Source organism: Scyliorhinus canicula, chromosome 9, assembly GCF_902713615.1.
Source record: "Scyliorhinus canicula chromosome 9, sScyCan1.1, whole genome shotgun sequence".
Classification (NCBI taxonomy): Eukaryota; Metazoa; Chordata; class Chondrichthyes; order Carcharhiniformes; family Scyliorhinidae; genus Scyliorhinus; species Scyliorhinus canicula.
Genome location: NC_052154.1, coordinates 167,574,596 through 167,593,166, shown reverse-complemented (window position 1 = coordinate 167,593,166; position 18,571 = coordinate 167,574,596). Strand labels below are relative to the sequence as shown.

At 47.8% G+C, this 18,571-nt stretch overlaps 1 protein-coding gene and 1 long non-coding RNA gene across 4 annotated transcripts in view; one reads left to right on the top strand and one right to left on the bottom strand.

Moving 5' to 3' along the window:
* The window catches only part of dennd2b (DENN domain containing 2B), a 412,949-nt gene that overhangs the window by 379,013 nt on the left and 15,365 nt on the right, over positions 1–18,571 (top strand). For both annotated transcript variants that reach the window (XM_038808142.1, XM_038808141.1), the window contains exons 15-17: positions 2,847–3,024; positions 8,621–8,662; positions 11,760–11,871. In XM_038808142.1, the coding sequence (XP_038664070.1) occupies positions 2,847–3,024; positions 8,621–8,662; positions 11,760–11,871 (332 nt within the window). The remainder of the gene's footprint in view (positions 1–2,846; positions 3,025–8,620; positions 8,663–11,759; positions 11,872–18,571) is intronic.
* Positions 119–17,457, bottom strand: LOC119971879. 2 transcript variants are annotated; one of them, XR_005461935.1, is made up of 4 exons: positions 17,398–17,457; positions 12,496–12,657; positions 10,599–10,788; positions 119–178 (listed from the first exon to the last, which is right to left on the bottom strand). It is a non-coding gene; the product is annotated as an uncharacterized LOC119971879 (long non-coding RNA). The 2 variants fall into 2 exon arrangements; XR_005461934.1 differs by lacking the exon at positions 119–178 and adding an exon at positions 8,074–8,882.

Genomic DNA, 18,571 nt, shown 5'->3' with positions numbered 1-18,571 from the left:
CGCTGCTTGGGAGAATGTTGGAGGTGGATTCCATAGGAGGTTTCAAAAGAGAGCTGGATATATATTTGAAAGGGATTCATTCAGAGGGATACGGAGATAGGGCTGGGGAATGGGACTAGCTCAGTTACTCTTTTGGGAGCTGGCGCAGACACGATGAGCCGAATGGCCTCCTTCTGTGCTGTAAATAATAAACAAAGTTGGTGAGATTTTCCACATGTTTGCAATCATGTTTTCTCATTAATTATGATTCTTCTGGATGCATCCTAATTGTGGAAACTGACCTTAGACATTTTTAACCTCATAATGATCATCAATACTGAATAAAACAAGTCTGTCAGAAATGTCCTCATTAACTGAAGTAAAGTGCTTTCAGATTATTGGAGTTTTAAACCAGCTGGACCTCCCAAATTGTTTTTGTTATTTCAGGAGTCCTCATTAAATTGGAGTTGTTTTCCTTGAGTTTTTTGTTTAATTGTGATAAGTACACTAAAAAAAATAGTGTTCTTTTTTCTGCAGTATATTTTCTTCAATCCAGCTATATTTAGCTGTATCTTAATACTCATTGGCAGTGAAGATGTAAATTTACAACCTATGATGTTTAGCAGATTGTCCCATCACCATTCCTTTTTTTTAACCCAAGCTTCCAGCTGCAGGGCGGAAATTTGATGGTCTAAAGGAAATCCTTTAGGCAAGCTTTCCCTATTTCCTTATCACTTGGTAGGTGTTAGCATAGAGGAGCCAATGAAAGAGTTCTACAGGTCAAGCCTGGCATTTGACATTGCGATCAAGTTCTAACATAGCAGCCGAGATCCTGGGACATCCTCTTGTTAAACCAAATAGCTTAAGGTTCAGTGTGTTGCACATGATTGAGCCTGTTGATTTGTTTCATTCAAATCCCAGCAAGTGGCAACATCTGATTAGCCAAAAAGTGACTGTGCAAAGAAATTCCAATTGTGCTGGGAATTCAAATCCAGATTCATATTTCCCAAAAGGCGGGCGGGATTCTCCGAGCCCGCGCCGGGTCAGAGAATCGGCGGAGACACGGGAAATTCCCACCATGCTGCTTCAACGCTGGGACACGATTCTCCGGCAACCGCGGCGATTCTCCGCGGTCAACCGGCTGAACTCCCACCGTGTTCCGCTGAGTCCCGCCGGCGTGGTTCCAACCTGGTACCACCCGGCGGGAGCTCGGGCCGTGGCTGCGATGGACGTCCTGGGTGGGGGGGGGAGGGGGATCTGACTCCGGGGGGAACCTTCACGGCGTCTAGGCCCGCAATCGGGGGGGCTCCAATCGGTGGGCGCCCGCGATCTGGTGGGGGCCTACCTCATCCCACGAGGGCCCCCTGTAGGTCTCTGCCATGTTGCGAGGTGCTGGCACGGAGAGGGCAACCACGCACATGCGCTGCCGTAGAGACGGCTGTTGCGCGCATGTGCAGGCGCAGAGACGGCTGTTGCGCGCATGCGTGGACCCGCACCAGCAATGCAGGGCTGCCTTTTGGTGCCAGAGCAGCGCGCAGCACTCCGGCGCTGTGCTGGCCCCCTGAAGACCGCTGAATTGCTGGGCCAGGATGCCCGTTGACGCCAACGTACACCACTCCGGTGTTTACGCCGACGTCAACACTTGGCCGGGATTTTGGAGAATCCCGGTTGGAGTGTCTGTGTGACTTCAGAATAAAAATCGAATAACTGAGTGACACGGTGCATTTTGAGTAGTGCATTTCCATTGGTGCAATCTGGCAGTCAGTTCAATGAAGTCATACCAAATGGAAGGTCATTCAAGGATTTCTCTGAGTGGTTGCAAATTATTATATTCAACAGTTTGTTGCATTGAAAAAAGGATGCAATCAAGTAAAATTATTACTACTTCAATTGAGATTGCATGATATATTAATTAATTTCCTGGTCGTTCTCCATTGCAACATTTCGACCGACATGCAAATTTCAGCACCCTTTTCTCACGCAGTATAAGTTATTGCTTCCGTTGAAATTTGGCATTCTAATAATAATAATAATCGCTTATTGTCACAAGTAGGCTTCAATTAAGTTACTGTGAAAAGCCCCTAGTCGCCACATTCCGGCGCCTGTTCGGGGAGGCTGGTACGGGAATTGAACCCGCGCTGCTGCGTTCTGCATTACAAGCCAGCTATTTAGCCCACTGTGCTAAACCAGCCCCTTTCCTGCACAAGAGACAAAGCTTCGACCACGTCTCTTTTTCAGCAATACTCAAGTTTTTTGCTATCGATGGGCTATTTATTCAGTTTGGTTAACGTCACAAGATTTTGTCTTCCTTTCATCATGCCCACCTTGATTGCTACTGGAACAATCCTATCCACTAACCGGTCAAAAAGGAACAATAGCTACGACCAGCTAACTGCACCCATGTATAAAACCTAAGGAACAACCTAGTGTAGTGTTCACAATACAATACATTGTGGCGGTTGAAATGCCCGTCATGGCACCTTTTATTCAGGACATCACCTAAATTTCAATATATAAAATTTCCCTAGCCCAAGATTATCATAATTTCTTTTGTAAATCGGACAGTATTTTAGGAAGAAATATACCCATTCTGCTATACCCATTCTCCTGCCACAGAGGGCGGTGGAGGCCGGGACATTGAGTGTCTTTAAGACAGAAATTGATAAATTCTTGATTTCTCGAGGAATTAAGGGCTATGGGGAGAGAGCGGGTAAATGGAGTTGAATCAACCAATGATTGAATGGTGGAGTGGACTCGATGGGCCGAATGCCTTACTTCCACTCCTATGTCTTATGGTCTTATGGTCTTAAGAGCATTCATATTACTGAATAACAGAATTAACTATTAGTTGTGATATGTTTACACAGCACTTTGTCCAACTGTGCCCACGCTGTGGTGGCTCTGCTATACCCATTCTCCTGGCAGCACACCTTCATACCAGTGCTTCCATCCTCCATGATTGATATTGTGTGCTGCCCGACGCCCTTCCTAGTGGGCCTGCTCTCCAGCTCGCTCTCCAAACTGAAGGAACTTCCAGTGGAAGAGGTAAGACCACCTCCCTCTTTTTAGGAGGTACATTTCCTATCCGTAATGTCAACGGATTGGAGCGTTTTATTTGAAAGATATGAGATATTAACCTCCGTTTCTTACTTAATTTCTCTGCATTGAAACTCTGATTACACGTCAGACGTACAGCATTGGTTCTGAAGGGGACATCTTGAGTTCACACATGATGCTATATGAATAAAAGCTCTTTCTTTACTTGTAATGTAACTTCAGAATTAATCCAGGCAAACAAAGATGTGCTTAAGTACTGAGGTGATACATAGTTAGGTAAGAAATAAATAGTAAACGTAGAAAAATGTCCCATGGCACTTGGTAGAATGCTTGTGACAGATGTCAAATTCAACAGTTTTAGTTTTCTAATTGTAAAGTGGGGAAAATTGTGGCTCATTCCAAGACTAGATGGCAGCCAATAAATTTGAAAACAAGAGGGAATACGTAGATCACCAGAAGCAGCAGACAGGAAAGTTGGGTGACATCATCATACATGTCAAGGCTGATCCCAGATTGGCAGATTAACCTAACCCCGGGGCAACATGAGGTAAACGAGGGGCCAAAGGATGGATGGAACTGTTGTCGATGCTTTGGGTAAAGTCAGATAGCAGGAATAGATGAAAGTAAGAGTGTTCCACTGAGCTAAACAAGTATGAGAGTTGTTAAGAAGAGAATTAAGTGGTTGACCATGCCAAAAGTTGTATTGAGGGAAAGTTGTCCAAAAATCTGTGAGGTGACCAAAAACGGAAAATAATTTGAAGGTAGAACGGGAGAGAGAGGCGCAAATAGGGAGGTCACGGGTAAGTTTACTGAGATAGTGCTTTTATAGAGGAATGCAATATCTAAGAAGGGGAATTACCATATCAGCTAGCATAACAGCCAGAAGGAAAGTTAGGTAGACAACAGTTAAGTAGCAGTGTGACTAAGAGAGTAGGAGGTGGGTTTCATGGGTGTCCCAGTTTAACCTACTGTAATTTCCTCGACTTCTATTATCCTGAAACTTGTTTTCAAGTGGGGAAAAAAATATTTATGCCTAGTTCTGGCTACTCTTAAAGAGTTGCTTTGTTTTGTCATGGATAACATCCATTGAAGGTGTCTCATAAAGGGCTTGAAGATTTAACATCATCACACGAGAGACACTTGGCAATAGGATAAACATGATACAAAGTTCTTCTCTAAAATACCAAAGGTACACTTCAGAAAGAAAAAAATATGGTTATGACAAAAATACAGAGCAATGTACTCAATGTCATGACAGGAACACTATACATAGGGCAAAATGTTATCATTTATGGTCTATGTGTCAACACGGGCAGGAAAAGTCTGTTGGCTTTTCGCACCTTATTTTTAAACACGTAAGCAAAATAAATTAAGGAGGTGGGTCCACTACATCATGCTGGCGGGGCAGGCTTTGAATGAGTCCGCTCCGCCCAGCAACCTCAGCTCTTGACACATGGGCCCCAATGTCAGAATGATAAAATAGACAAAAAGAAATGTCCACCTCCGCCATACCATGGACTCCCCCACCGACAGCATTACGGGAACCCCCCCAACGTCTGCAGGCATGGACTCTACCTCCATTACCACCACCCCTCCCACACGCACGCACACAGGGAACCTCTAACCCCCCCCCCCCCCCCCCCCCCGTCACTGCCCCCTGGGGCAATGCCCAGACAGTGGTAGGGGGTAATGCCCAAGCATTTCCAGGGCACCCTTCCCCGGCAGGTTCTAGTTGCCAGTTCCCCATTTTTAAAAACCTGTTGTGAACTGCGCTGATGTGACATCATGCTGCGAGGTGGGCTTTTCTACATGGGAGAGGTTACAGTGGGGAAGCCCACTAATTATATTCAACTGTATTATAATGGCGATGTGGGGTCAATCAAGTGGAGAGATTCTGACGGCGTCGGGGCCGTTTTGGTTCACCCGCTCGATTCTCCGCCCCCTCGGCCATTGCTGCCCACTGAAAACAGGGCCAGAAAACAACCCCAAGGTTTCCTTACAGACTAATGATCACGTGGAAACCTATAGATTAAATTGTCCCACCCTACTGTCTAAAGAGGATTGTGTGCTGGTAATCCAACCATCGGATGGTATGAAGAGATTGCATCAATCAACAAACAGCGGTAATTATGGATTATTATAGTTGCCATCCAATTTTTTTACTGGATAATTCAGAAACTATAGCTGTGCACCAAAGGACCAATTATACAAATGAATGCCATTGGCAGGGAGCCTTCCTAGCTGACTATACACATCAGGGAAAAATGGGCACACTGCCCACGTTTTTCTGTCCACTTAATAGCGAACAGGAATGCAATTTAAAAAAAAAATAATTTTTATTGAAATTTTTACAAAATATAAACATCCTAACTCAATTAACAAACAACCGCGGTAGCACCGCAAGAACAATACCCCCCCCCCCTTCAAACAAAAGGAAAAAGAAAAAAAAACAAAAGAGCACCCAAACAACAAAAGGGATAGAGATATCACCCGCCACATCCCACAGACCCATGTACACAGTTCTTCCTCCCCCCAGTCCAACCCCCCCCCCCCCCCCCCCCCCGGGTTTCTGCTGCTGTCGGCCTATTTCCCTACCGTTCCGCCAGGAAATCCAGGAAAGGCTGCCACCGCCTGAAAAACCCTTATACTGATCCCCTCAGGGCAAATTTCACCCTCTCCAATTTAATGAACCCCGCCATATCATTGATCCAGGCCTCCACACTTGGGGGCCTCGCATCCTTCCATTTGGAACAAGATCCTCCGCCGGGCTACTAGGACGCAAAGGCCAGAACACCGGCCTCTTTCGCCTCCTGCACTCCCGGATCCACCCCAACCACAAAAATTGTGAGTCCCCAGCCTAGCTCGACCCTGGATCCCACCACTCTCGACAACGTTCTTGCTACCCCCTTCCAAAACTCCCCCAGCGCTGGGCATGCCCAAAACATATGAGCGTGGTTCGCTGGGCTCCCCGAACACCTAGCACACCTGTCCTCGCCCCCGAAAAACCTACTCATCCTCAACCCAGTCATGTGGGCCCTATGCAGCAGCTTGAACTGTATGAGGCTAAGCCTTGCACAGGAAGAGGAGGAATTCACTCTCTCCAGGGCATCCGCCCACGTCCCCTCCTCACTCTCCTCACCCAGCTCCTCTTCCCATTTACCCTTCAGTTCCTCCACCGAGGCGTCGTCTACCTCCTGCATCACCCGGTATAGTCCGAATCCTCCCTCCCCTCCAACCCCACACCCCCGAGAGCACCCGGTCCCGTAACCCATGTGGGGGCAACAAGGGGACCCCTCCATCTGCCACATGGCAAACGCCCTATACCTGCATGTACCGAAACATGTTCCCCGGGGGAGCCCAACTTCCCCTCTAACTCCCCAAGCTCGCGAACCTCCCCTCCACAAACAGGTCCCTCAACCTCCTAACCCTGCCCTGTGCCAGCCAGAAATCCGCCATCAATGCTCCCTGGGACAAACCGATGGTTCCCCCGTATTGGGGCCTCCATCGAGCCCCCCATTTCTCCCCTGTGCCGTCTCCATTGCCCCCAAATTTTGAGGGTAGCCGCCGCCACCGGACTCGTGGTATACCTCGTTGGAGGGAGCGGCAACGGCGCCGTTACTAGCGCCTCCAAGCTCGTGCCCACACAAGACGCCGCCTCCATCCTCTTCCATGCTGCCCCTTCCTCGTCCATTGCCCACTTACGCACCATCGCTGCGTTGGCTGCCCAATAGTACCCACAGAGGTTGGGCAACGCCAGCCCCCCCCTATCCCTGCCTCGTTCCAGGAACACTCTTCTAACCCTCGGAGTCCCATGCGCCCACACAAATCCCGTGATACTCCTGTTGACCCTCCTAAAAAAGGCCTTCGGGATAAGGATGGGAAGGCACTGGAACAGGAACAAAAACCTCGGGAGCACCGTCATCTTAACGGACTGCACCCTCCCCGCCAGTGACAGCGATAACATATCCCACCTCTTAAACTCCTCCTCCATCTGCTCCACCAACCTTGTGAGGTTGAGCTTGTGCAGGGCCCCCCAGCTCACCGCCACCTGGACCCCTAGGTACCTGAAGCTCTTCCCTGCCCGCTTCAATGGGATCCTACCAATCCCCTCCTCTTGGTCCCCCCGGATGTACCACAAACACCTCACTCTTGCCCAGGTTCAACTTATACCCCGAGAAACCCCCGAATTCACTAAGAATCCTCATCACCTCCGGCATCCCCCCCACCAGGTCCACCACATACAGCAACAGGTCGTCCGCGTACAGCGACACTCAGTGCTCCTCCCCACCCCGCACCAGGCCCCTCCAGTTCCCTGACTCCCTCAGTGCCATGGCCAGGGGCTCAATTGCCAACGCGAAGAGCAGGGGGGACAGGGGGCACCCCTGTCTCGTCGCCCGGTACAGCCGAAAGTACTCCGACCTCCTCCTATTTGTGGCTACACTCGCCATCGGGGCCTCATAGAGCAGCCTCACCCACCGTATAAACCCCTCCCCAAACCCAAATCTCTCCAACACCTCCCACCAATACTCCCACTCAACCCTATCGAAGGCCTTCTCCGCATCTAATGCCACCACTTATCTCCGCCCTCCCCTGCCACATGGCGGCATCATAATACGTTGAGGAGCCTGCGTACGTTTGTATTCAGCTTGCCTTCCCTTCACAAACCCCGTCTGGTCCTCATGAATGACCCCGGGACACTGCAATCCTCTATTCTAGTGGCCAGGATCTTTGCCAGCAGCTTTAGCGTCGGCGTTCAGCAGCAAAATCGGGCCTATATGATCTGCACTGCAGAGGGTCCTTGTCCCGCTTCAGGATCAAGGAAATCAGCGCCCGTGACATAGTTGGGGGCAAAGCCCCCCCCTCCCTTGCCTCGTTAAAGGTCCGGACCAACAGGTCCAAATACCTTTTATAAAATTCCGCCGGAAACCCGTCCGGCCCCGGCGCCTTCCCCGACTGCATGCGCCCTATCCCCTTGACCACCTCCTCCAGCTCGATCGACGCCCCTAGTCCCTCCACCTGCTCCTCCTCCACCCTCGGGAATCGCAGCTTGTCCAAGAAGCGCCCCATTCCACCCCCCTCCACCGGGGGTTCAGACCGGTACAGTTCCCAGGAATGCAATTTTTAACGTCATCTGACATGTTTATGCAGCGATCACAGGCAGCATCTGTGGTACAATACAGTCAAGTACCTGACATGAAAGTGGTGGCAAATCTAGCTGTGGGACTGGCATTTTGTAACCAGGTTAAGGTGCAGCGTCAGTTTAAATTCAGAACTTTGCTCCTGTTGAAGCAGTTTGGTGAACCAATGCAAATAATTCTTGCAGTTCTTAAAACTGTGTTAAGATCTAATGCCCTTCAGTACTTTTTTGTGAATGTGTCTGCCACCATGTTGGACACCCATTTTAGCACAAACCTGAATAAACTGCTTATTTGTTCTGAATTCTGGTAGTGGGCCTTGCAGGCTTCATTTGTGCAGGAGTCGAGGGGAAGTATTTAATCTCATGTGGGGGTCAGGCAGCACATTTTTAGTTAAAGAATCTACTGATGTATAGTGATCATATATTCTACAAAATTCTTTCCATCAGGCACTAATGGTTGATCTAGGAGCAGATCGCTTTCCTCGACAGGTAAGATTCAAAGTAGAAATATCCCTGTACAGGCACTAATCTATGAACTATTTGTGTATTAATAATTGGAATTGAAATATTATCTAGTTGAGGACTGTATGTTCTTTACAGGTTTACGATTAAAATAAACCTGTTGTACGGAGTGCAGGCTGGCTGGCACGTTGGGAATACTGGTCCCTATGGCAATGAGCAATGGCAAGCTGGTTCATTCCCACATTCTCTTGGGTTTCAGTCCGGCCGTATGATTATGGAAAGGGGGAAAGTGGGGAGGAAAACAAAATAAGGGAACGTTTACATTGAGTCTGCTCTTGCATGCTCCCTGCTACCTGACTGAAAATATATTTTGCACAGCTCTAAGGGCCATGAGACAATGGTATAGAATGTGGATGTAGTTACCGGAGTGGGGATGTTCGCTGATGATCACACACTGTTCAGCACCATTCGCAATGCCTCAGATACTGAAGCAGTCCCTGTCCCTGTGCAGCAAGACCTGGACGACCGTCAGGGATTGGGCTGATAAGTGGCAAGTAACATTTGTACCACACAGGTGTCAGTCAACAAATAATCTAACCACCTCCCCTTGACATTCAAAGTCATCGCTGAATCTTCTACTATCAACATCCTGGTTTCATTGACCAGAATCCAAATGGACTAGTTATATAAATACTGTGGCTGGCAAGAGTAGGTCAGAGACTGAGAATTCTATGGTGTGTAACTCACTTCCTGACCCCTAAATTAAGGAAATTCAAGAAAATCACCAAGAGATGTTGGGAAGTTCAGCTGTGAGGTGAAAAAAGTTTAGAGGTGGGTGATGTTACAAAGGTGCATGAACCCTCGCCACCCTCCCCCCACTTCCTTGCAAAGCCTCCCCATCCACATTGTCCTGCTGGTCTTTGTCAGCCCAGCCCCCTCAACACACTGGCCTCACCTTGCACTCCACCCCCGGTTACACTTTGGACCTTTGTTGTGGTGGCTCCATGAGTCCTGTAGCACAGTGCTGTCCAGGTAGATACTGGTGCTTGCCACCAAGGGAAAGGAGACCCCTCTATTCCCCAATCCCAAGTGCTGTACTGATCCGACACAATGACACAGGATAGTCCATGGGTCCAGCAGCACGTTGCTGACAATGAAGACCAGCTCAGTAGGAGATGGAGAGCAGGAACCAATCTACCCCAACAGAGTAGTGAACAGCATCAAGAGCAGCAGGGGACTACGGCCAAAAGACTTTGTCGCATTCACCTGGAAATGTCTGGTGAACTGTCGACTATCTTGTGCATGTGATCCTTAAGCAATCAAGTTTTAGAACATAGAACATAGAACAGTACAGCACAGAACAGGCCCTTCAGCCCTCAATGTTGTGCCGAGCCATGATCACCCTACTCAAACCCACGTATCCACCCTATACCTGTAACCCAACACCCCCCCCCCCTTACCTTACTTTTATTAGGACACTACGGGCAATTAGCATGGCCAATCCACCTAACCGCACATCTTTGGACTGTGGGAGGAAACCGGAGCACCCGGAGGAAACCCACGCACACAGGGGGAGGACGTGCAGACTCCACACAGACAGTGACCCAGCCGGGAATTGAACCTGGGACCCTGGAGCTGTGAAGCATTTATGCTAACCACCATGCTACCCTGCTGCCCCTTTTGAACTGACGTATTTTCATGCTGGCGCAATGGAAGATTGGCAGGTCTGATGGGATGCTGGTGGACAGATGTTTAATGAGCAAAAGAATGCAAATTGCATCCATGCCCCTAGCCAGCGAGAAGAGTGACCTGTCATTAACCCACCATTGGGAGAATTGCAGTGTGATTTTACGCCGGCAGGTTCACAACGTTTTGGCTCCCACTAGATTCTCCACGTTCACCCGGCAGAAAACCCATCGCAAGAGGGTTGAGAGAATTTTGTCCCTAGAGTTCTTTTACTCACCTGGGGGAAATCAAAGGAATTTACCAGATTTTTCTCATTGACCTCAGGGTTTTGTTTTGATTTTTTGTGCCTCCAAGGAAATGACATAACTCCTGCTGGTTCAGGAGTATCAGAATCATGATGCATTCGGCTTCACCACTCTATGGAATAATGAATATTTCCCACTCAAACATTTTTGTGTGCTTCTTTCCTAATGGAGTTCAAGAAGTTTTGTCAAATAATGAACACAATTAAATTCTTCAACAGCAAACACAACAGCTTTTTGCCCTGTCCAAAATTGAATTTAACTTTATTAATGGCTGCTTATGTCAGAACTTTTGTAAGCACCCACTTGTGAGACGACTCACCTGCTGTTCCCTGCCTTTTCCCATTAAGCGCCTAAATGAACATCTGTTAAACCTTTGCAGATGTTTCCTTACAGAAAACTCAATAATGCTTCAAATGTAAGTTGGAGACCAGATGTCATTAATACACAATTAGCCATTCAGATTGTCTTGTGGGCGATAAAAATTCTTTGCAGGCCTGTGCCAAACTTACAACTCTTTGCAATGAGATAAACCAGTTCCTTAACATCAAAAGGAATATTATTGTAAATTGCCCCAAATATACAAATCATTAAGATAGTTTGATTAAAGAGACAGATTAAACTTTGAAGTAAATGCAATGAACAGGTCAAACTATATCAGAGATCCCCTCTCAGGCACCAATCGCCTGGCATCCATGCTACATATAGGGGGGGGGGGGCCTCCACGCAATACGGCGGCCTCCACGCAATACTATTTTACTTATTAGATTGATGATTAAGGCTAGGTTTAGAAGTAGAAACTAAAAACATTTATTGTAGGGCAAACTTTAGTATAAATACTGAGGACCATTTCTGGTGCCAAAATGTTGTTCTGTAGTTCAACAAGCAGGAATTTTAAAGTGTGTCCTGTATCTTCTACAGACGCAATGAACCTCTAGCCAAATAGTAATCTTTTTGTACTTGAAGAAGAACACTGCTTAATTTTTGTAATAACTTAGTATTGTATTAGTAAATGATACGTTTGGATGATGACAGTACCCCAGATGGTACTCTAAACAGAAATGAAGTATCAACTTTTATTGGAAGAATGTGGAGCAGAGTGGATTAAATATTTTTTTGATTTTGTGATTATTTAGATGGATGATGAGGACTCGCTGTTACCACGGAAACTGCAGGCTGCTCTGGAGCAGGCTCTGGAGCAAAAGAATGAGTTTGCCAATTTCGATTCAGACAGTGATTCAGACGATGGTGAGGAATTAGTTCAACTGTTTCCTTCGAACAGTTTAAAAACAGCCATTTTCCTCCAAACTTAATTCCTTTTGATATGTGGAAGTGTTTAGATTAGGTATGGACAATATTTCGTGGAAAATTAAATCAGAATAAAATTGAAATACCCAAAAGGTGGGGGTAAGCAAAACTCTGGCCTAATAAGTTTATTAGTGAAGGCCGAATAGTTTTTACAGGTTAATATACATGAGCAATTGACAATGAGATTAATTGAATTATTACAGTCATACTTTATTTACATTGTACCACTACAATTTTTGGTGCCCCTGATTTGAATAATGAACAAAACACTCCAATCCAGATGCACCTAAGACAGGGTGGCACGGTGGCACAGTGGTTAGCACTGCTGCCTCACAGTGCCGAGGACCCGTGTTTGTTCTCGGCCGGCTCACTGTCTGTGTGGACTTTGCACATCCTCCCCGTATCTGCATGGGTCTCACTCCCGCAGCCCAAAGATGTGCAGGGTAGGTGGATTAGCCACGCTAAATTGCCCCTTACTTGGAAAAAAATGAATTGGGTATTTTACATGTATATTTAAAAAAATAATGAACCAAAGACAGAAAATGCTGGAAAAGCTCCACCAACCTGGCAGTGTCAGTGCAGAATTGCTCTTCCCACGTGCCCTTCCTTGAAGCGCTGTCTGAGCAATCATGTTAACAGCTGCCATCTGGTACAACTGGCTACAGTTTGCTCGCCAAGGTGGCCACAAATTTCATAACACCTAACAGCCGGCAAAAGGCTGCAAACCTTGACACGTGAAAACAAAATGAGTTGAGAAATCTGTGAGTTGAATCAGTATATCCAGAATTGGAAATTTTGTAGGGCCTCCAAAATTCTCCAACGGTGCCCCCAGCCGCCCACATTTCAAACTGACATAGAACATTACAGCGCATAACAGGCCCTTCGGCCCTCGATGTTGTGCCGACCTGTGAAACCACTCTAAAGCCCTTCTGCACTATTCCCTTATCATCTATATGTTTATCCAATGACCATTTAAATGCCCTTAATGTTGGCGAGTCCACTACTGTTGCAGGCAGGGCATCCACACCCTTACTACTCTCTGAGTAAAGAACCTACCTCTGACATCTGTACTATATCTATCTCCCCTCAATTTAAAGCTATGTCCCCTCGTGCTAGGCATTACCATCCGAGGAAAAAGGCTCTCACTGTCCACCCTATCTAATCCACTGTTCATCTTGTATGCCTCAATTAAGTCACCTCTTAACCTTCTTCTCTCTAACAAAAACAGCCTTAAGTCCCTCAGCTTTTCCTCATAAGATCTTCCCTCCATACTAGGCAGCATCCTGGTAAATCACCTCTGCACCCTTTCCAATGCTTCCACATCCTTCCTATAATGCGGCGACCAAAACTACACGCAATACTCCAAATGTAGCTGCACCAGAGTTTTGTACAGCTGCAACATGACCTCATGGCTCCGAAACTCAATCCCTCTAGCAATAAAAGCTAACATATCGTACGCCTTCTTAACAACCCTATCAACCTGGGTGGCAACTTTCAGGGATCTATGTACATGAACACCGAGATCTCTCTGCTCATCCACAGTACCAAGAATCTTACCATTAGCGCAGTACTCTGTTTTCCTGTTACTCATTCCAAAATGAATCACTTGACACTTTTCTACATTAAACTCCATTTGCCACCTGTCAGCCCAGCTCTGCAGCTTATCTATGTCCCTCTGTAACCTGCAACATCCTACCGCATCCACCGACTTTAGTGTCATCTGCAAATTTACTCGCCCATCCTTCTACGTCCTCCTCCAGGTCATTGAGAAAAATGACAAACAGCAGTGGCCCCAAAACAGGGGCGGAATTCTCCGACCCCCCGCAGGGTCGGGGAATCGCCCGGGGCCGGCGTAAATCCCGCCCCTGCCGTGGCCGGAATTCTCCGCCACCCGGGAATCGGCGGGAGCGGCAATCGAACCCGCCGATCGGCGTGCCACCACGCCGATCGACGCCCCCCCCCCCCCACCGATTCTCCGCCCCGCGATGGGCCAAAGTCCTGCCGCTGTCAGGCCTCTCCCGCCGACGTGGTTTAAACCACTTCTGTACTGGCGGGATTGGGGGGGGGGGGGCGCGGGCCGATCGAACCCAGGGGGTGCCCCCACGGTGGCCTGGTCGGCGATCGGGGCCCACCGATCGGCGGGCGGGCCAGTGCCATGGGGGCACTCTTTTTTTTTCGCCGCCGCCACGGCCTCCACCATGGCGGAGGCGGAAGAGACTCCCTCCACCGTGCATGCACCGGTGGTGACGTCAGTGGCCGCTGATGCTCCGGCGGATTTGCGGACTCACACCGACCGGCGAAGGCCTTTCGGCCAGCCCCGACGCCGATCGGCGTGGCGCCAAATGCCGTTGGCACCAGTCGGCGGAGCGGGAGCCTCTCCGGCGCGGGCCTAGCCCCTAAAGGTGCAGAGAATTCCGCACCTCTGGGAAGGCCCGACGCCGGAGCGGTTGCCACCACTCCGCTACGCTGGGACCCTCGCCCCGCCGGGTAGGGGAGAATTTTGCCCCAGACCCTTGTGGTACACCACTAGTAACTGAACTCCAGGCTGAACATTTCCCATCAACCACCACCTTCTTACAGCGAGCCAATTTCTGATCCAAACTGCTAAATCACCCTGAATCCCATACCTCTGTATTTTCTGCAATAGCCTACCGTGGGGAACCTTATCAAATGCTTTACTGAAATCCATATACACCACATCAACAGCTTTACCCTCGTCCACCTGTTTGGTCACCTTCTCAAAGAACTCAGTAAGGTTTGTGAGGCACGACCTACCCTTCACAAAACCGTGTTGACTATCCCTAATCAAATAATTCCTTTCTAGATGATTATGAATCCTATCTCTTATAAATCTTTCCAAGACTTTGCCCACAGCAGAAGTAAGGTTCACTGGTCTATAGTTACCGGGGTTGTCTCTACTCCCCTTCTTGAACAAGAGGACAACATTTGCTATCCTCCAGTCTTCTGGCTCTATTCCTGTAGACAATGCCGACATAAAGGTCAAAGCCAAAGTCTCAGCAATCTCCTCCCTAGCTTCCCAGAGAATCTTATGATTATTCCCATCCGGTCCAGGGGACTTATCTATTTTCACACTTTCCAGAATTGCTAACACCTCCTCCTTATGAACCTCAAGCCCTTCTAGTCTAGTAGCCTGTATCTCAGTATTCTCCTTGACAACATTGTCTTTTTCCTGCGTGAATACTGACGAAAAATATTCATTTAGCACCTCTCCTATCTCCTCGGACTCCACGCACAACTTCCCACTACTGTCCTTGACTGGCCCTACTCTTACCCTAGTCATTCTTTTATTCCTGACATATCTATAGAAAGCTTTAGGGTTATCCTTGATCCTACCTGCCAAAGACTTCTCATGTCCCCTTCTGGCTCTTCTTAGTTCTCTCTTTAGGTCCTTCCTAGCTAACTTGTAACTCTCGAGCTCCCTAACTGAACCTTCACGTCTCATCTTTGCATTAGCCTCCTTCTTCCTCTTTACTAGTGATTTACTACTTTAGTAAACCACGGTTCCCTCGCTTGACCACTTCCTCCCTGCCTGACAGGTACATACTTTTCAAGGACACACAGTAGCTGTTCCTTGAACGAGCTCCACATTTCCATTGTGCCCATCCCCTGCAGTTTCCTTTCCCATCCTATGCATCCTAAGTCTTGCCTCATCGCATCATAATTGCCTTTCCCCCAGCTATAACTCTTGCCCTGCGGTATATACCTATCCCTTTCCATCACTAAAGTAAACGTAACTGAATTGTGGTCACTACCATCAAAGTGTTCACCTACCTCCAAATCTAGCACCTGTCCTGGTTCATTACCCAGTACCAAATCCAATGTGGCCTCGCCTCTTGTTGGCCTATCTACATACTGTGTCAGGAAACCCTCCTGCACACATTGGACAAAAACGGACCCATCTAAATTACTTGATCTATAGCATTTCCAGTCAATATTTGGAAAGTTAAAGTCCCCTGTAACAACTACCCTGTTACTTTCACTCATATCCAGAATCATCTTTGCAATCTTTCCTCTACATCTCTGGAACTTTTCGGAGGCCTATAGAAAACTCCCAACAGGGTGATCTCTCCTTTCCTGTTTCTAACCTCAGCCCATACTACCTCAGTAGACGAGTCCTCACCAAACGTCCTTTCTGCCACCGTAATACTGTCCTTGACTAACAATGCCGCCCTTCCCCCTCTTTTACCACCTTCCCTGAGCTTACTGAAATATCTAAACCCCGGAACCTGCAACAACCATTCCTGTCCCTGCTCTAGCCATGTCTTTGAAATGGCCACAACATTGAATTCCCAGGTACCAACCCATGCTCCAAGTTCACCCACCTTATTCCGCATGCTCCTGACGTTGAAGTAGACACACTTTAAGCCACCTTCCTGCCTGCTGGTACACTCCTGCAATCTTGAAACCTTACTCATGACCTCACTACTCTCAAACTCCTGTATACTGGAGCTACAATTTAGGTTCCCAACCCCCTGCTGATTTAGTTTAAACCCTCCCGAAGAGCATTAGCAAATTTCCCCCCAGGATATTGGTACCCCTCTGGTCCAGGTGTAGACCATCCCGTTTGTAGAGGTCCCACCTACCCCAGAATGAGCCGCAATTATCCAGGTATCTAAAACCCTCCCTCCTGCACCATCCCTGTAGCCACGTGTTCAACTGTTCTCTCTCCCTATTCCTCATCTAGCTAGCACATGGCACGGGTAACAACCCAGTGATAATACTCTTGTTGTTCTAGCTCTAAGTTTCCACCATAGTTCCCTGAATTCCTGCCTTACATCCCTATCCCTTTTCCTACCTATGTCTTTGGTGCCTATGTGGACCACGACTTGGGGCAGCTCCCCCTCCCCCTTAAGGATCCCAAAAACGGATCTGAGACATCACGGACCCTGGCACCTGGGAGGCAACACACCAACCGCGAATCTCTCTCGTTCCCACAGAATCTCCTATCATTTCCCCCAACTATGGAGTCTCCAATGACGAATGCTCTACTCCTCTCCCCCCTTCCCTTCTGATCAACAGGGACAGACTCTGTGCCAGAGACCTGTACCCCATGGCTTACCCCTGGTAAGTCGTTCCCCCCCAACAGTATCCAAAGCGGTATACTTGTTAATAAGGGGAACGACCACAGGGGATCTCTGTACTGACTGCTTCCTCCCAGCCCCTCTCACCATCACCCATCTATCTTCATTCTTCACAGTAACTACATCCCTGAAGCTTCTATCTATGACCACCTCTGCCTCCCGAATGATCCGAAGTTCATCCAACCCCAGCTCCAGTTCCCTAACACGGTTTCTGAGGAGCTGGAGATGGGTGCACTACCCACAGGTGAAATCAGCAGGGACACTGACGGCGTCCCTCACCTCAAACATTCTGCAGGAGGAACATTGCACTGCCTTCCCTGCCATCCCCGCTAGATAAAACAAGAAAAAGAAAAGAAGAGCTTACCTGATATTCACTCAACCACTTAGGTTAGAGAACGTGGAAGGGTGGGGGACACAAGTGTAGTGTCTCGGGTTTAGCAACCGCCCAATTTATATACAGGTACGACACACCTTCCCAGAAATCCCCACGGCCGACCTCCGGTTTCCTGCTGCTCTGAAACAAAAAAAAACAACTCCGAAAAAAAAAGTTAGTTAAAAAACAAAGGCCGCTTCTCCTGAAAGGTAAGTTTTTAAAGCGGGAAACTTACCTTCCCGACAGACCCCTGGTTACTGCTCTCGCTGCTACCGCTGAACAACTGAAGCCGCTTCTCCTGAAAGGTAAGTTTTTAAAGCGGGAAACTTACCTTCCCGACAGACCCCTGGTTACTGCTCTCGCTGCTACCGCTGAACAACTGAAGCCGCTTCTCCTGAAAGGTAAGTTTTTAAAGCGGGAAACTTACCTTCCCGACAGACCCCTGGTTACTTGTCAGCGGGGAACTGACGCGTCCCACCAAATTTAAGACCATAATTTGTATTGGACGAGAAGAAAACATAAAATGGGGAAATACAATGTCGAATGCACATATTTGATGATGTATTCTGGTTTAATTTTAGTATTTATTCTCAGTAATTGATGGTTGTGTAATCTATGGAAAATAAAAATAAAGTGACTTTATTTTCAGCTCACCAACCAGACCATCAATTACTCAAAGTCTTCATCGACAGTCACTCTCGCACATCAATCCTCCCCCTCTGGATCTAGTTATCAGAGGCATTGTACTCACTCAAGTCTCTACTCTGTCATACACACAGCCCTCTCTTTTCCAACACCCTAATTCATTCTGACTCTCTTTTACCTCTCATCACACCCTCAACTCTTCAGTCAGCCATGTTCTGACCTGGCAATCCAATTTTCATTCTCCTCAATTCAAATTTGCACAATTTTTCCTCCACATCAGTTCATGCTGCTCTATTCTGCATCTCCCACCAATTCAGGCTGATGTTTTCCCTCTTAATCCGTTCTTTGTAAATATTACACTTTTCAACCTCCTCCACTAAAGTGTCACTCAAGCTTCCCTCTTCCTCCCCCAAGAGCATGAGCATGGTTATTGCAATCAGCAGTGAGGTGGAGGACCTTGCCTCCTGTTAATATTGCTTTTAGAGCTGTGGGTAGGAGGGGAGCTGGGGGATTTCTAGGA